Here is a 14,951-nt window from a genome sequence, read left to right on the forward strand (position 1 = left end):
TTTTCCGAGTGCATGCTACAGTTATGTTCCCACTCAGGAGGATGGTATTTTTATTTTTTTGTCTCAGGTCCAGGAATTCTCTAGACGTGTAGGATCACGATGCATTGTAATTCAGACATAATGCCAGTCCATAGTGTGGTTTCGATAAAATCAGAATAAAAAAAAATCTATCTGAGTGATACAGAGGCTTGGGTAATTAAGAGGAAGCCGATAAGGGCCAGAAGGATGTGAAACAGATGCCGTACGTGATGTTGTTTGTAGGGATCTTCCTATTTCCTCTAACTGACTTTTGATTTTCAGAGACACTTGTACTCCGAAAGGTTACCGCAAATGAAAAGAAATTAAAATTGTGTGTGTGTGTCCTCCCCAGCTTCAGTTTGCTAGCGAACAAAGTGATGCTAACTGGAGCTCAGCCAATGCCAAAGACCTCATCTTCCTCGTGCAGGTCTCCTGCCAGGTGAGAGCTGAAGTACATGCTGTTTATTTAGCAATAATATCTAAGCAGCTCAGCTTTTTGTTTACCCTCACTCTGTTAGCCACGCCCATTTATTCACACTTGTCTGGTTCTCTATCTTTACTGTACACTATTTTTCTAAACCCCTTCCTTTTCTCCGTATAAAGGGTAAGATGTGGACGGTACGCCGCACGTACGAGGAGTTTCGCAACCTGGACGCTCACCTGCACCAGTGCATCTATGACCGGCGCTACTCCCAGCTCCTGCCCCTGCCGTCACTCACTGAGATCGGGGACAGAGTGGAGGTGTGAACAGATGGCACCATTTCTCTCCCCTTTATTATGCTTCTCCTAGTACTGACCGTTATATAGGCCAAGTTGTACACCATCAGTGTTCGGTCTACCGAGATAAATATGACTATATATCTATTCATACATATATGAATATATTACTATTGCATGTCTTTTCTTTCTCATGGCTATATTTATACAAATGTTTGCCTCTCTCTCTGGTCTTCAGCTCTTCACCCCCATGCTCTCCGAGTACCTGAGCCGTCTCACCGTGATCGTGGACAGTAAGCTGAACTGTGGGCCTGTGCTCACCTGGATGGAGGTGAGGCAATCATACTGATCTGGACAATAACATGAGCAGTAGTTTATTGTTGCAGGTTGTTGAAGAGAGACGCTTGTGTAGCATTTATAGAAGGAGTCTCCGGTTTCAGTAACAGTCAGGCTGTAGTACAAATCAAAGTGCCACCAATTATTATTATTATTATTATTATTATTATTATTATTTACCTTTATTATCAATTTAGAAGTCCAATTGTGACTAAAAAAATTCTTTTACAGGAGAGACCTGGTCAAGGTAGCCTTAAAAACTTTCAAAATAATAATAATACAAAAATACGAAATATTCTACATGAAATACAAAAAAATGAAGCAGCTATTTAAACACATTGGCAAAACAATCACACACCTCAAGTCATCAGTTGATGTAAGTGTGTCTGGTTTTAGGTCTTTTCCTTATAGAGGGATTTGGAGAAAAGAAGATATCCAGGATCTCCATACTTTCCACGCTGTATATTTTTAGATCAACTTAAGGCCTTGAAAAGGTCTTTTGGTATCCTGTCATCTATGCTCAAATCTAAACATGTATTTTATTATAACAGTGAAAAAGCATTTTTTTTGTGGTAATGTGCTATAGCATTTAGCTCATCTCTTGTAGACAGATCACGTGTATATAAAGTTGTGATCGGTGTCTTTCAGATCGACAATCATGGCAATCGTTTTCTGCTGAAGGAAGAGGCGTCTTTAAACGTCCCAGCAATCGCAGCAGCACACGTCATCAAGCGCTACACAGCCCAAGCCAGTGACGAGATTTCTATCGAGGTAAACGTGCATGTCGGAGACTCCGTTTAATTCTGTTAGGATCGATCCAGAGGAAACTGAGTAGCGTTTATATACTAGAGTCAATTCCATTTACCGAGAATATCTGAAGAAATGCCAGAAAAAAATGGACATGTGAGTCAAGACAGGATAAAATGATGACTTCAGCAATTCTTGTCATGATATTTTTTTATGCTTGACTCCAGAATATTGTTAGAACCGTAATTATGAAACTTGGCCTGTTGCTAAAAATGTGAAAACGTTTCGCATTTTCTTCCCAGGTACCGGGCAAGATGCCTTTCAGTGCCCGTGCCCCGGCCTGATTCTTCACTTCCACACTGTTCTGTCACACTCCTCCTCTTCTTTTTCTTCTCGTCATAACCATCATCTTCCTCTCATCCGCTTTATTCCTGTTCCCTCCCCAGTCTCTGCTCTATATAGTGGCTCTTTCTGGGCCAAAGAACAGGGTCACCTGGCACATTTAGGACTTTTTCTCTTTTTTTTTTTTTTTAATTCTCTCACTCTCTCTCTCTCTCTCTCACTTTCTCTCACCTGCTACATTTCTGCCTGCCTGTCTTTCTTTCTGACTCACTATTACTTTTTCCTGACTCTTTCTTTTTCCTTTGTGTCTCAATATGTCATTCTTTCTGTCTTTATCTCCCTGCATCAGCCTTTCTTTTGCCTCTTGTCTTTTTCTCTCTCTGTCTATGTCTCTGTCTCACACTTGTGCTTTTTTCTGCTCTGTCTTTTTCTCACTTTTGCTCTCTGTCTGTCTCTTACGTATACTTCTTCTGTCTGTCTGTCTGACTACTCCAACTCTCTCACTTTCTCCTTTCTCTTATTCTCCCTTCTCTCATTCTTTTACTCTCTCTCTTTGTATCTCTCTTTTCTCTACTCTCTCTGTCTGTCTGTCTACTACTCCAACTCTCTCACTTTCTCCTTTCTCTCATTCTTTTACTCTCTCTTTGTATCTTTCTTTCGTCTTTGTCTGTCTCTTTCTGTGTGTCAACTACTCCAACTCTCTTATTTTCTTCTCTCTCTCTCTCTCTCTCTCTCTCACCACTTCTGTCTCTGTCTGTCTGTCTTTCTAACTACTCCAACACTCTCACTTTCTCCTTTCTCTTATTCTTTTACTCTCTCTCTTTGTATCTTTCTTTCCTCTAGTCTGTCTGTCTGTCTGCTTATCTGCCTACTCCTCCAACTCTCTCACTTTCTCCTTTGTCTTTTACTCTCTCTTTCCTCTGTATCTGTCTGTCTGTCACTCACTCATCACTGTGTCTCTTCTATCTACTCTCTCTCCTCTTTTTGTCTCTTTAACCACCTCTGTCTCAGGCTTATTATTTTGCATATTCTTCCTCTGAATACTTTTTGTACATTTTTCTTCCCATACTCTCTGAATCCCCCCCCCCCCCCTGTTTAATCCGTCCTTGTCTACTTCTTTTCCTATCCTGCTTAAAACTCTCCTCCTGTCACTAACTGGAGAGAAGTGGACACTACTTTTTTTTTTTGTTGCTTAATTCCTTATCTGGGTCAGGGAGAAGTTCCCGGGCAGGACCGGGCGTGTAGTGTGAAGAGTATTTTGGATCAGCTCACAGCTGTTGTGGCTGGATAGTTCAATATAGTGTTTTGTCTACAAAGCTACACATCCAGGCATATAGACATTGCGAAACTCACATGTAGAGACGCTTGTATGATTTGTTTACACCACACATGTAGATGTACAAATTCTGGCCTGCTAGTTTACAAATAGCGTCTCGACTTGATTATCAGTTTGTAGTTGATGTTCTAGCTGAAGCGCAAACATTCACCTATAACCTAAACAACTCTAACTGGCGCTTTTTGTCTGGTTTTGAAGGTCGGTGATATTTTGTCTGTGATTGATATGCCACCCAAAGAGGAGACCACCTGGTGGAGAGGAAAACATGGCTTTCAGGTACCAGCTTAAAGCATTTATATCATAAGATCACACATAATAGAACCGTAACACAAATTATTGTGTGCATAAAGCCTTCGTGGTTAATATTATAATATAAACTTGACCTAGAGGAGGTTTAGTTTATATACTTAAGTGTTAACATTATTAGTTAAAATATGATGTGTATATTTGTCTAAGACTAATAAAATTTATTGAAGGCTGTAAACGTGATTTTATAACCTGTTGTAACGGAGTTTGGTCTCAGTATTTATAATATCATTATACAAGCAAGCTTTAAAGATAATGGATCGGAAGGAAGTGATAACTATACAATAAAAAATCTTACATTTTTATTTTTCGTTTATTAAAATGGTGTAAACAGGTTTTCGCCAGAAATCCTCCTTGATCAAGTTTTACCAATTAATACACAAATTAGAAACTCTTTTCTAATTTTTTCAAGTTCATATTTTTATTTGCATTAAAGAATGTCTGTATTTCGAGGTTAAACAAAAAAAAGTATGCAAAAATTGTTTTTGTGATGTAAGAAAATAAAACCAAGATAAATGAGACCTTATTTCCAACCGTTTAAATGTGATCTTGCAACCAACAAAGAAAATGAAAGGAAAAACAGCAATTACCAGTTTGGATACATGTGCACACACTTTTAATAATGGGGCATTTGACTGTGCTCAGAATGAACCGATCCCATTTAGAAGTAATTATCATACACATCTCATCAATCAAGCGATTCTGATGAACCCCAAATAAAGATCAGCTGTTTCGGTGGAAGTTTCCTGACATTTGACCGTTAAAGCTGTGGTCTATAAAGAGCTCATAAATCATGGACAGGATCTCATTTTCAGAAACGGGTACGAACAAATTTCTAGACTATTTATCATGGAACATTGCGGAGAAAGCGGTGCATCATAGTGACGGTACAAAGAACATGACGTTCTTCCAAAAACGACCGAAGGACAAGAAGAAAACATCAACAATCTTGTGTGTTCTGCACATGTCTGGGCACTGTAGTAGGATGACGAGACTGAAGAACCATGTGGCAGAATGTGTTATAGTCTGATGAAACCAAGGTAGAGCAGAGTATCATACTATGGGGTTGCCTCTCTTCAGCTGGAACTGGGGTCTCCAAGCTGAGATTAAGGAAGTCAAGGATCGCTCCAAATGCTAATTGATGTTAGCACAAAATCTGCAGGCCCCTGTTAGTCAGGAGAAACAAAATTAATAACGAGTTAAAGCACAAATCCAAGTCAACAGAAAGGAATGGCTTCAGAAGATGATGATCAGACCTGACCTGAAGAGGAACGTGTTTTTAGGAGGCCCCTTCACAATTCGATAGCTTTTATGATTTGTTATTTAATTCCACCCTTCCTCAAAAAGGCTCCAGATCTAAGTTTAGTAGACACTCATTCAGAAAGACTGAGTGTTGTATTACAAGCAAAGGGTGCTTGTGTTAAGGTATTAAGGGGTGTACACACTTATGCAAGCAGGTTATTGCCTTCATATACAGTACATGTCGGAAATAATAGAAACTATCTCTATTTTGTTTGTTTCCTCCTCACATCTTTATCTTTCTTTTTTTAATTCACTTAAATTTTGCTGGTTGCGATATTATAAAGGTTGAAAAGATCAGATTTATATGACATTATTTACAACAACAAAACAATTAGCTACAGCTTAAGTCTCTAAGCTGAAGCTTTTAATGTGAACGCTAAATAAATAAGCAACGAACCTTGCAGCCTTTACAGACTGATCCCCACCACACTTCATGCATTGTTAATCTAAATATATTAACTCGATTAAGTGTTCCAATAAGCGGGATCAGCTCCTGATTCGATCGTTTTCCTTTTATCCTGCAGGTTGGCTTTTTTCCCAGCGAGTGTGTCGAGCTGATCAATGAGAAAATGCCTCAGTCTGTCAGCACTCCCGCTGCCAAGATAGGTACTGCTCACTATTCTTCATTCATCCATCTTTAACATGCTATGATCTGTTCGTAATTACTTAATGCCATTATTATTGTTATTATAGTAGAGTGTGATGCTGGCAACTCTAGACCTGGAGTGGCCAGTGCACCTGGTCCGCCTTCTCCCACATCAGGTAAGATTTCTATATATATGTACCTTTTATGTGGCCATAACTTTACGATAGCTCATCTAGTCAAGGCTTCAGTCATGCACATAGTTTTAGAGTAGACACACAATGACATTTGGGCCAGCAGGTAGTGTTGCCTCACAGCTCCAAGGGTCCCAGATTTCTCTCTCCTTAGCTCGGATTCCTGTCTGCTTGGAGTTTCACACGTACTTCCTGTAACCACAAGGGTTTCCTCTGGGTTCTTCGGTTTCCTCCCACCTCCCGGATAAAGAGGTTACCGAAGACGAATGACTTTCACAACAACGCTCTACGATCCGATAAGAAACGTTAACTCTGCGCACAAGTACTGTAGATCTGATACGGTGTCCACGACACACCGAACTTGACACATGCAAATGCACCCTAGCAGGATATTCTCAGCAAACAATAAACAAGTGTGGCAACAGAAAAAAGGTGTAGGCAAACAATGCAAATGTTTCCTCATGACGATTCCAAGCAGTGTATAGAGAACAACGGAAGTATCTGACGTTTTGATGTTACTCTAGCCATACGGGTGTGTTGTGTTTTTTTTTTTTTTTTTTGCATTGAAAGATCAGATCACTGATACGATGATATAATACTCACAACATGCCGCATAGTTTGTTTAAGCTTAATATTTATGTATAAGAAAGCAAAGCCTCACCCCCACAGTCTGGATGTGCAGCAGTGATACTTTTAAGACATTTTTCGTAGTTTTTCTGTACGCTAGTGGAAATCTAATCAAGATGACGTCACATCTCCTGTATTTGTGTTTTTCTTGTGTGCATTATGGAAATTTCATAGTGTTCGACATCTCTCTGCCACTCTGAGCCCAAAATACATTTCCCAATACAGACCAACTCTCCCCGCAAGCAGATCTATGAATATCCAGCCTCACATATCCTTGTCTTTTGGTGTCTGATGGACACCAGAAATGTCTTGTAGCACTCTAAGCCTCCATCCACATCACTTTTAGCACTGCAATGCATTTGTTAATAGCCACTCTGATTGATGTGTATATTGCTTCTCTCTAAGTATTGTGCTGTATCTTTAGACCATCTGTCCTTTTTATTTTTTATTTTTTCCTCCTTTCTTTCTCTGTATCTCTTTCTCTCTCAGTTTTTCAGCCTTGGTTCCTAAGACTCACTGGTAACACCTTTCGAGTGGAAATTAACACTCCTTCATTCTGTTGCAAAACAAGGCTCTCCTCTAGCTTTCCCTAACGTTTTGTCCTTAAACCCAATGCGAAGTGTGTAACTAGAATTTTGAGCCATTTATACAACGAGCAGATTGCGTGGAGAGCAGGAGTGGGCGGCTGAGTGGAGTAGGCATCAACCATTATGAAACGTCGTGACTGTTTCCCTCTGCTCAGGCATCTCGCTGTATAAATGAGAAGCTGTTGTTCAGATGAGCAATTTTTTGTCGTTTTATCTTAGTCCCGATCTCTCAAACTCATTCCACTGATACTCACTTACTCACACACTCAAAGGGATTCTTCACCCAAAAAATGCTGGGGGTCAGCAAACACTGACTACATGAAATGGCTTTAATTCACCGTTGGAAATCTTCTTATTAACTGTGCTTTGCAAACGCCTTAGCTACCAAAGTCTGACCTGAATTAACACTGCATTTGTGGTATCAGGTGTGTAACAATGGCATTATGTTGTATACAGACGTCTTCTAACACTGACATTATGCATGTTTCGAATCGGCCATCTCCTTCCCTGTCACTTTTCATTACAATCTAGAGAGCTGTAAAGCTAAACGAGCGCACGTTTGTTTTATTATTCTTCTCTCGCCCTCTTGTGGCAGTTTCCAAGAAGCACGGCAAGCTGATGGGTTTCCTGCGAGCCTTCATGAAATCCAGACCCAGCAAGCAGAAGCTGAAGCAGAGGGGCATCCTGAAGGAGCGGGTCTTCGGCTGCGACCTGGGAGAGCACCTTCTCAACTCTGGACACGACGGTATAGAGACACGCAGGCTTCGAATATTACTTTGAGATTGCTCAGATTGTTATATTTAGACTCGTTTGAAATTCTTCCACAGTTCCACAGGTCCTAAAAAGCTGCTCGGAGTTTATCGAGAAGCACGGCATTGTAGACGGCATCTACAGGCATTCTGGGATTTCATCCAACATCCAGAAACTGAGGTGAGTCTGTCTGTCATCACCGCAGCTGAACTCTTGACAGAGATTTTATTGTTTTATTTCTTATACTTTGACATCACTTCTGTAAGAAAACAAAAGTATATTTTATCGAAATGTTTTTATAACCTTGCCTTGGCTGTCTGCTTGCAAAGATCACATCAAGGAGCCGTGTATAAGGAGCCGGATTAGAAGTAGACAAGCCTAATCTGTTTAGTTTTATAATCAATGGTCCATTAAACTCCTCTGGCATTGCATCATCAAAACAGAGAAGAGCACTTACACAGTCTGTACCGATAACAGTGGACAAACTTTTAAAATGTCTAAATGACCTGAAAAGGGCATTTAATTGATTGGCCAGAAATGTTGCCACTAGAACAGAGCTATATGTGTTATTTCCCCACTGATGTAGAAGACAGTGAACAGTCAGGTCGAGACAGTGACGATGTGTCATATCGTAAGTGACGTGCAAATAAGACACCAACTTCAGTTCAGGAAGGTTTCAGAACTCTTCCTCTCAAATTTCGACCATGTAAAGGGTAACGTTTTGACCATAAATGAAACGTTTGAAGAATTCGAAGCTTAGAAACAATATGTCTGCTCTTTATGTTCAATGATGTTTATGTACACTGATCAGGCATAACATTATGACCACCTGCCTAATCGGTCCCCCTTTTAATAACAAACCTTTCGAGGCATGGACTCCACTAGATCCCTGAAGGTGTGCTGTTGTATCTGGCACCAACATGATAGCAGCAGATCCTTTAAGTACTTAATATACAGAACTTAAAGGATAACTACAGGACTCAAAGGAGACGTAACAAGACGTAATGGATACTTTTTATAGATACTGACCACTGCAGACCTGGAACACCCCGCAAGAGCTGCCGTTTTGGAGATGCTCTGATCCAGTCGTCTAGCCATTACATTTAGCCCCTTGTCAAAGTCGCTCAAATCCTTACCCTTGCCCATTTTTCCTGCTTCTAACACATCAACTTTGAGGACAAAATGGTCACTTGCTGCCTAATATATCCCACCCACTAACAGGTGCCATGATGAGAAGATAATCAGTGTTATTCACTTCACCTCTCAGTGCTCATAATGTTATGCCTGATTTGTGTGTGTCGTTATTAGCCCACAGTCACTCTTGTGTTTATATCTGTGCATGTTATGGGTCACCTACTTAATGAGTCACATGGCTCCAAATTCAAGACATGATTAAAATGGATCAGTCCCATTCCCCACCCTGCATATGTTCTATTTTGATTAGGGATACTTCTTCCAAAAATTAACTCTTAACTGACTTTTTTAATTTCCTTTTACATTATGTCCAGGCACGAGTTTGACAGCGAGAATGTTCCGGACCTGACGAAAGACGTCTACATGCAGGACATTCACTGCGTAGGCTCCCTCTGCAAGCTCTACTTCAGAGAGCTGCCCAATCCTCTCCTCACCTATCAGCTCTATGACAAGTTTGCTGTGAGTTTATACTTTTATTTTTTAATAATACTTTTTTATCAGTTGCTGTTCAAGTGTCACTGTATGTCTGGTCTGTATAATTGCTAGTCGAGTTAGCTGGTTCTCAGTTTGTGTGTGGGTTTGGGTTTGTAGGATTGCATGGGGGAGATGACTGAGGATGAGCGCATGGTGAAAGTGCACGATGTCATCCAGCAGCTTCCGCCTCCTCATTACAGGTAGATTGCCGGTGCTGAAATTTAGAGCATCTGGTTTGAAATTTATAAATCTGCTGTGTAGATTTGAGAAATGTGTATCCCTCACTACAATTTTTGTAAACGTTTTGAATCATGTCTTGATTTACAAGATTTAGTTATTCATGAAAATAAGTTCAGGGATCATTTTAAATGCCATGATGATGACGACTATGATTACGTGCGTGTCTCTCAGGACTCTAGAGTACCTCATAAAACACCTGGCCCGTCTAGCCACCTTCAGTGAAGAGACCAACATGCATATTAAGAACCTGGCCATCGTCTGGGCTCCAAACCTGCTTAGGTAAACATTTGCTGCATCCAGTGTCATATATTAACCTCATGGTTTAAAATGTTGAGTGCATAAAATAACCGCTTATAAAAATACTAACTTTTATTTGTACATCAGCTGGAGAAAATTAAAACACTATACATATACGCAGATCAGACATGACAATATGACCAGCTATTGTGTTGGTCCCCCTTTTGCTGCCAAAACAGCCCTGACCCGTCATGCACTGTGTATTCTGACACCTTTCTATCAGAACTAGCATTAACTTCTTCAGCAATTTGAGCAACAGTAGCACATCTTTTGGATCAGACCACCCAGGCCAGCCTTCTCTCCTCACGTGCAGCACTGAGCCTTGGCCTCCCATGACCCTGTCACCGGTTCACCACTTTTGATAGATACTGACCACTGCAGAACGGGCTGCAGTTTTGGAGATGCTCTGATCCAGTAGTCTAGCCATCACAATTAGGCCCTTGTCAGACTCACTCAAATCCTTACGCTTGCCCATTTTTCCTTCTTCTAACACATCAACTTTGAGGACAAAATGTTAACTTGCTGCCTAATATATCCCACCCACTAACAGGCGCCATGATGAGGAGATCACTTGCTGGAGATTTTTATAAAACTTATTAGAACTATAGTTTCTTATTATTAACTATAGTTTCTTATTAGAACTATTGGTCTGGTTGTAATTTGTAACCTGAGGTATAAGGAGTGGGCTTAATATTTTCGGAAAAGGGCAGAGAACAAACCCTCAATAAAACACATGATGTTCTGCTGGTTGTGTGTGCTAGATCTAAGGAGATCGAGGCAGCGGGACTCAACGGCGCTGACCCGTTTAAAGAGGTGCGCATCCAGTCTGTGGTGGTGGAGTTCTTGCTCACCAACGTAGAGGTGCTCTTCAGTGATTCATTTACATCGGTGGGACGGTTTGCCGCAGGTACGTTTCTCCTTCATCGTAACAGATCTCAGCCCTGCTTTTTTACCTTAATTCCAAAAGTCAAGATTCATTATAAATCTGCCACAGTACCAGAAAACCACACATGCATCTTTTCAGTAGCACAGGAAATGATCTCATCTTTGCTGCTAATTTTTAAACCATGACAATATGAGATGATTCACTGCTCTTATATTAGCAGGGAAGGGAGTAGCTTCCACATTGAAGCTGAGCTGAATTTGTGGGAGTATATGGTGAAACAGAAAGTTTGTAGCATGTGTGTTTCTATAACAGCAGGAGGCTCAGAGCGCAAGATCCCACGCCGGCCTCCGAGAACACGGTTGGTTAGTCTGCAGGAAGCGCGTGGGGAGGCCCCAGAACCTGGCCCCGACTTTCCTGACCTTGATGCAGACCAGCGGCGTTTCTCCGTCATATGAAATCTTTCAAAGCTTGGACTCATTGGTCATAATGATGCCTCAGATACCCAGAATGCTGTATTTGCTTTATAGTGTGCAAATTGCATACAGTTTCTAGTCCTGACTGGCTTTTGTGTGAAGGATATGATTTTTTTTTTTTTATTGTTTTATTTTATTTTTTTTACAGCTGAAGAGATCCAGGCATTGCATAGACCCTTTTGTAAAGAATCTATCTATGTTTGTACAGAAAAAAAAAAGATAAATAAATTCATTTTAACAAATTTATAAACATTTTGTTGTAGTCAGCTTGTCGTTTTAATTCTGTTATTTTTATGTATAGTTTTCAGCATTATTAAGAAGTTTTATTTCAGAAATCAGTGAGGAAATGGTGTGGGTCAGTGTTCAGTATTTGGTGTTTTTGAGACAAACAAGGAAGGTAAATCATTTAATCTCAGTTTAATGTGTGCTTTATGTTCGTCAGCTTTGCTTATTTGTGCACTATTGGTCAAAATTTTAAATTGCTGTAAAGAATATTGAGGCTTTTTAGCATTGTGTCAAAGCCCTTTGCCTTTCCTCTGTGAACTCTAGCAAGCAGAATTGATGTGCTGATGTTCAGTGTTTATGCAAGCTTTAAGTGTAACCTCTGAGTATCCAGGTTAGGTGACTCTGGTTTGTACGTCTGCGCGCTATGTTGAAGAACTCTTTTGTGCTGTCGTACGGGATCAGGATCTGATCATCCTGATGTGTCCTCACTTTCTAAAGCTTCCCTATGGCTCTTTCTTTTCCTGTCAAGGATGAAATCAGCTTCCGTTACAGCTGCCTTTTCAGCTGTTGCCCCTCGATTATAGCCTTCTGACTCTCCACTTCAGCCACATCTGACTCCCACTCCTTTTTTGTTTCTCTCCAGCTCGGCAATCCCTGACCAGACCCAAGTCCTTTGTATCCACCAGGCTGCTATCTCTGGAGGAAGCCCAGGCTCGTTCCCAGGCTCCTCTGCTCCTTCAAGGATCTTCTCACCCCTTACAGGATCGCTTCCACACTGTGCTGGACCTCCCTACTCACAGGTCTGGCTGTCTAAACAAAAACGTGTTTTCTGCTACAACTTTCCGACGACATGTAATTTAAATCTTTCTCTCTGTGTAGACGGAAAAGAGGGCCAAAGGTACGGAAGGCAGCTGGAGGGAGCTGGAAGACGTTCTTTGCTATCGGGAAGCCTGCAGGCTCAGGCCGTCGTAAGCCCATCAGGATCACCTCGCTTTTTCAGCCGTCCACATCTCACGCAGGTAGAAAGAAAGTCCAGATTACTTTAAGTGTGATCCATGAGGATCAGTAATGTGTGGTGTAATGGGACATGTAAATCCTGAAATTTACAGTACAGTGAAAAACGGAGAAATATATATATATATATATAAGAAAAGACAAATATGATCTACTAAGCTTGCTTATAAGTATGCTATAAACTAATATAAAACCATAACATTTATACATGTAATACGATAATGTATCGTTGTTGAAGGAGAATCATTACTGTGTGTCTGTGATTGTGTCACACTTTAGGCTGCAGAGTGGACAGTGTCACCCTGCGGTCAGCTAAGAGTGAGGAGTCTCTTTCTTCACAACACAGTGGAGCAGGTAAGAACAAATTCTCTCATACAGTAAAGCTTATTTATTTAAAGAGATTAATTGCTTGAAAAATTAACTAGTGAACTAGTTTGCCTATACTTATTAAAGAGTAATTTTTATAATAATTTTTAGTAATCTTATGGTCAGGTCCGGGGAAGCTGCAGCGCTTACGAAGACCTCGCTCTAGTAGCGATGGTCTTTCTCTGGCTGCCTCCATGGACCCTCAGCTCCTGTCTCAGCCAGTTCCTTCACAAATCCCGCCCAGCCGCTCATACGACAGCTTGCTGCCTGACGAGGCCCGAGACGTTAATGATGAGGAGGATGATGAAGATGATGAGGAGGGAGTATACATGCTGCCTGATTTCTCACAGGACCCTGCCACATCCTGGATGGCTGAGGACGTGGTTGACTTTAGCCCCACTTTCCCGGATGAGGGGCCGATAGGAATCGGAAGCAGTGGCCCCGTTGCCCCTGGTGATAGGGAATCTCCATCTGCAGCCACTCCTCCTCCCTACCGTTGTCTGAGCCGCCAAGCACACGCCCGTTCTGGAAGTCAGCGTTCTATCACAGAAGACCCAGATTCTGTGCTCAACCAGTCAGAAGCAGCAGCACGTAGGAGTCTGATTTTGGCCGCAGCTGCTCCAACCCAACAGGTGTTCTGTCAGCATAGACCTCCTGCTCTTAATGCCCCTGCCCCCGGCACCACACAGCCTGGAGATACCAACCTTAGTCCCTCCCAAAGCCAGCCTACTGCCCCGCCAACTTCTGTATCCTCTGGTCAACCTCCACAGGAAAGGCGCTCATTTACAAAAAAGGTGGTGCATGCTCTTTCACCAAAAGCACCAAAGTCTCCTCCACTGGATATATCGGACCCCATTGCCATCAGCGTGCCTGCCAAGGTGAATTTCACTCATAAAGAGTTGAATAATTAATTAATTAATTTTAATAAAATGTGCTATCCTTGATATTAATACTATTAGAATGGTACATTTACATTAACCTTAAATAAATATTGTCATGTCTCTGCCTATATATGGACATTTTTATGCATTGGTAATGAATCTTGTTATCTTTCAGGTGCTGGAAATGATTGGCGGCCGAGCTGGCGAATTGCAGTCCGGAAACCCAGGTGGTGGACCCTCCCAGCCACCCCAAATGATATCTATGCTGCTGAAGTCTTGTGACTTCCAGCTTACAGAGAGCTGCCAACAGGAACTAAGCAACAAGTTTGGTCACGAGGTTAAGCTCAGAGGCCCTAGTGAGTGTTCAGTCATTTTGTCCCTGTGATCTGGCCACATACCTAGTCATAGGATGTAGATATTTAAGCTTGTTTAATATGTATGTTAAATGTTTATGAATTGAGTGGAGGATCCTTACAGAATTCATAATTATTATTTCCTTTGCAAGGCTGAATCTATGTCCATAGAAACGCAGCATGTTTATTATTGATTCTCTGAAATATAAGCTTAGGATTGATCAGTGACTATTGCCATCATCGGCCCTTCTTTAATATCATTAGACTCCTAACTACTAAACTCTCTGTACAACTCTCTGCTCTTTCAGGTATTATTGGTCCCACTGGTGCTCCCCTGCCCTCCCAAAAGCCCCCTCCACCTCCTCCTAAAAATCCAGCACGCCTTATGGCTCTGGCACTGACCGAAAGTGCCAACAAAGCTCTTCGGCAAGGTGCCTCTCCTCCCTATTGCCCCCGTCAGGCCGGGAGTCCCCCTGATGCTGACACCCGTTTCCAGCGGTCCCTGTCTGCTGATGCAGGGGCTATGCTGTCCTCTGATTCAGACCAGCTGTACTCTACTGTGCGTCCCCTGTCTGTGTGGATGTCTGAGGGTGGAGGTGAAGTTAGTGCTCCTGAAAAGACTACAGGCTTGGAACAGGAGGAGGAAGAGCCAAGATCACCTCCAGGCCAGGTGTGTTTGTGCGAGTTTTATAATCTAATAGTC

At 41.6% G+C, this 14,951-nt stretch overlaps 1 protein-coding gene across 8 annotated transcripts in view; it reads left to right on the forward strand.

Moving 5' to 3' along the window:
- arhgap33 (Rho GTPase activating protein 33) overlaps positions 1–14,951 on the forward strand; it is a 47,025-nt gene that overhangs the window by 27,261 nt on the left and 4,813 nt on the right. For 7 of the 8 annotated variants that reach the window (XM_058376099.1, XM_058376101.1, XM_058376106.1 and 4 more), the window contains 19 exons: positions 371–457; positions 622–759; positions 974–1,066; positions 1,720–1,842; positions 3,695–3,772; positions 5,629–5,710; positions 5,798–5,866; positions 7,691–7,840; positions 7,923–8,025; positions 9,354–9,498; positions 9,631–9,713; positions 9,925–10,032; positions 10,812–10,957; positions 12,278–12,434; positions 12,514–12,653; positions 12,928–13,002; positions 13,126–13,892; positions 14,071–14,251; positions 14,557–14,918. In XM_058376099.1, coding sequence (XP_058232082.1) covers positions 371–457; positions 622–759; positions 974–1,066; positions 1,720–1,842; positions 3,695–3,772; positions 5,629–5,710; positions 5,798–5,866; positions 7,691–7,840; positions 7,923–8,025; positions 9,354–9,498; positions 9,631–9,713; positions 9,925–10,032; positions 10,812–10,957; positions 12,278–12,434; positions 12,514–12,653; positions 12,928–13,002; positions 13,126–13,892; positions 14,071–14,251; positions 14,557–14,918 — 3,087 coding nt within the window. The remainder of the gene's footprint in view (positions 1–370; positions 458–621; positions 760–973; positions 1,067–1,719; positions 1,843–3,694; positions 3,773–5,628; positions 5,711–5,797; positions 5,867–7,690; positions 7,841–7,922; positions 8,026–9,353; positions 9,499–9,630; positions 9,714–9,924; positions 10,033–10,811; positions 10,958–12,277; positions 12,435–12,513; positions 12,654–12,927; positions 13,003–13,125; positions 13,893–14,070; positions 14,252–14,556; positions 14,919–14,951) is intronic. The other variant, XM_058376102.1, reaches the window with a different exon arrangement.

Source organism: Hemibagrus wyckioides, linkage group LG23, assembly GCF_019097595.1.
Source record: "Hemibagrus wyckioides isolate EC202008001 linkage group LG23, SWU_Hwy_1.0, whole genome shotgun sequence".
Classification (NCBI taxonomy): Eukaryota; Metazoa; Chordata; class Actinopteri; order Siluriformes; family Bagridae; genus Hemibagrus; species Hemibagrus wyckioides.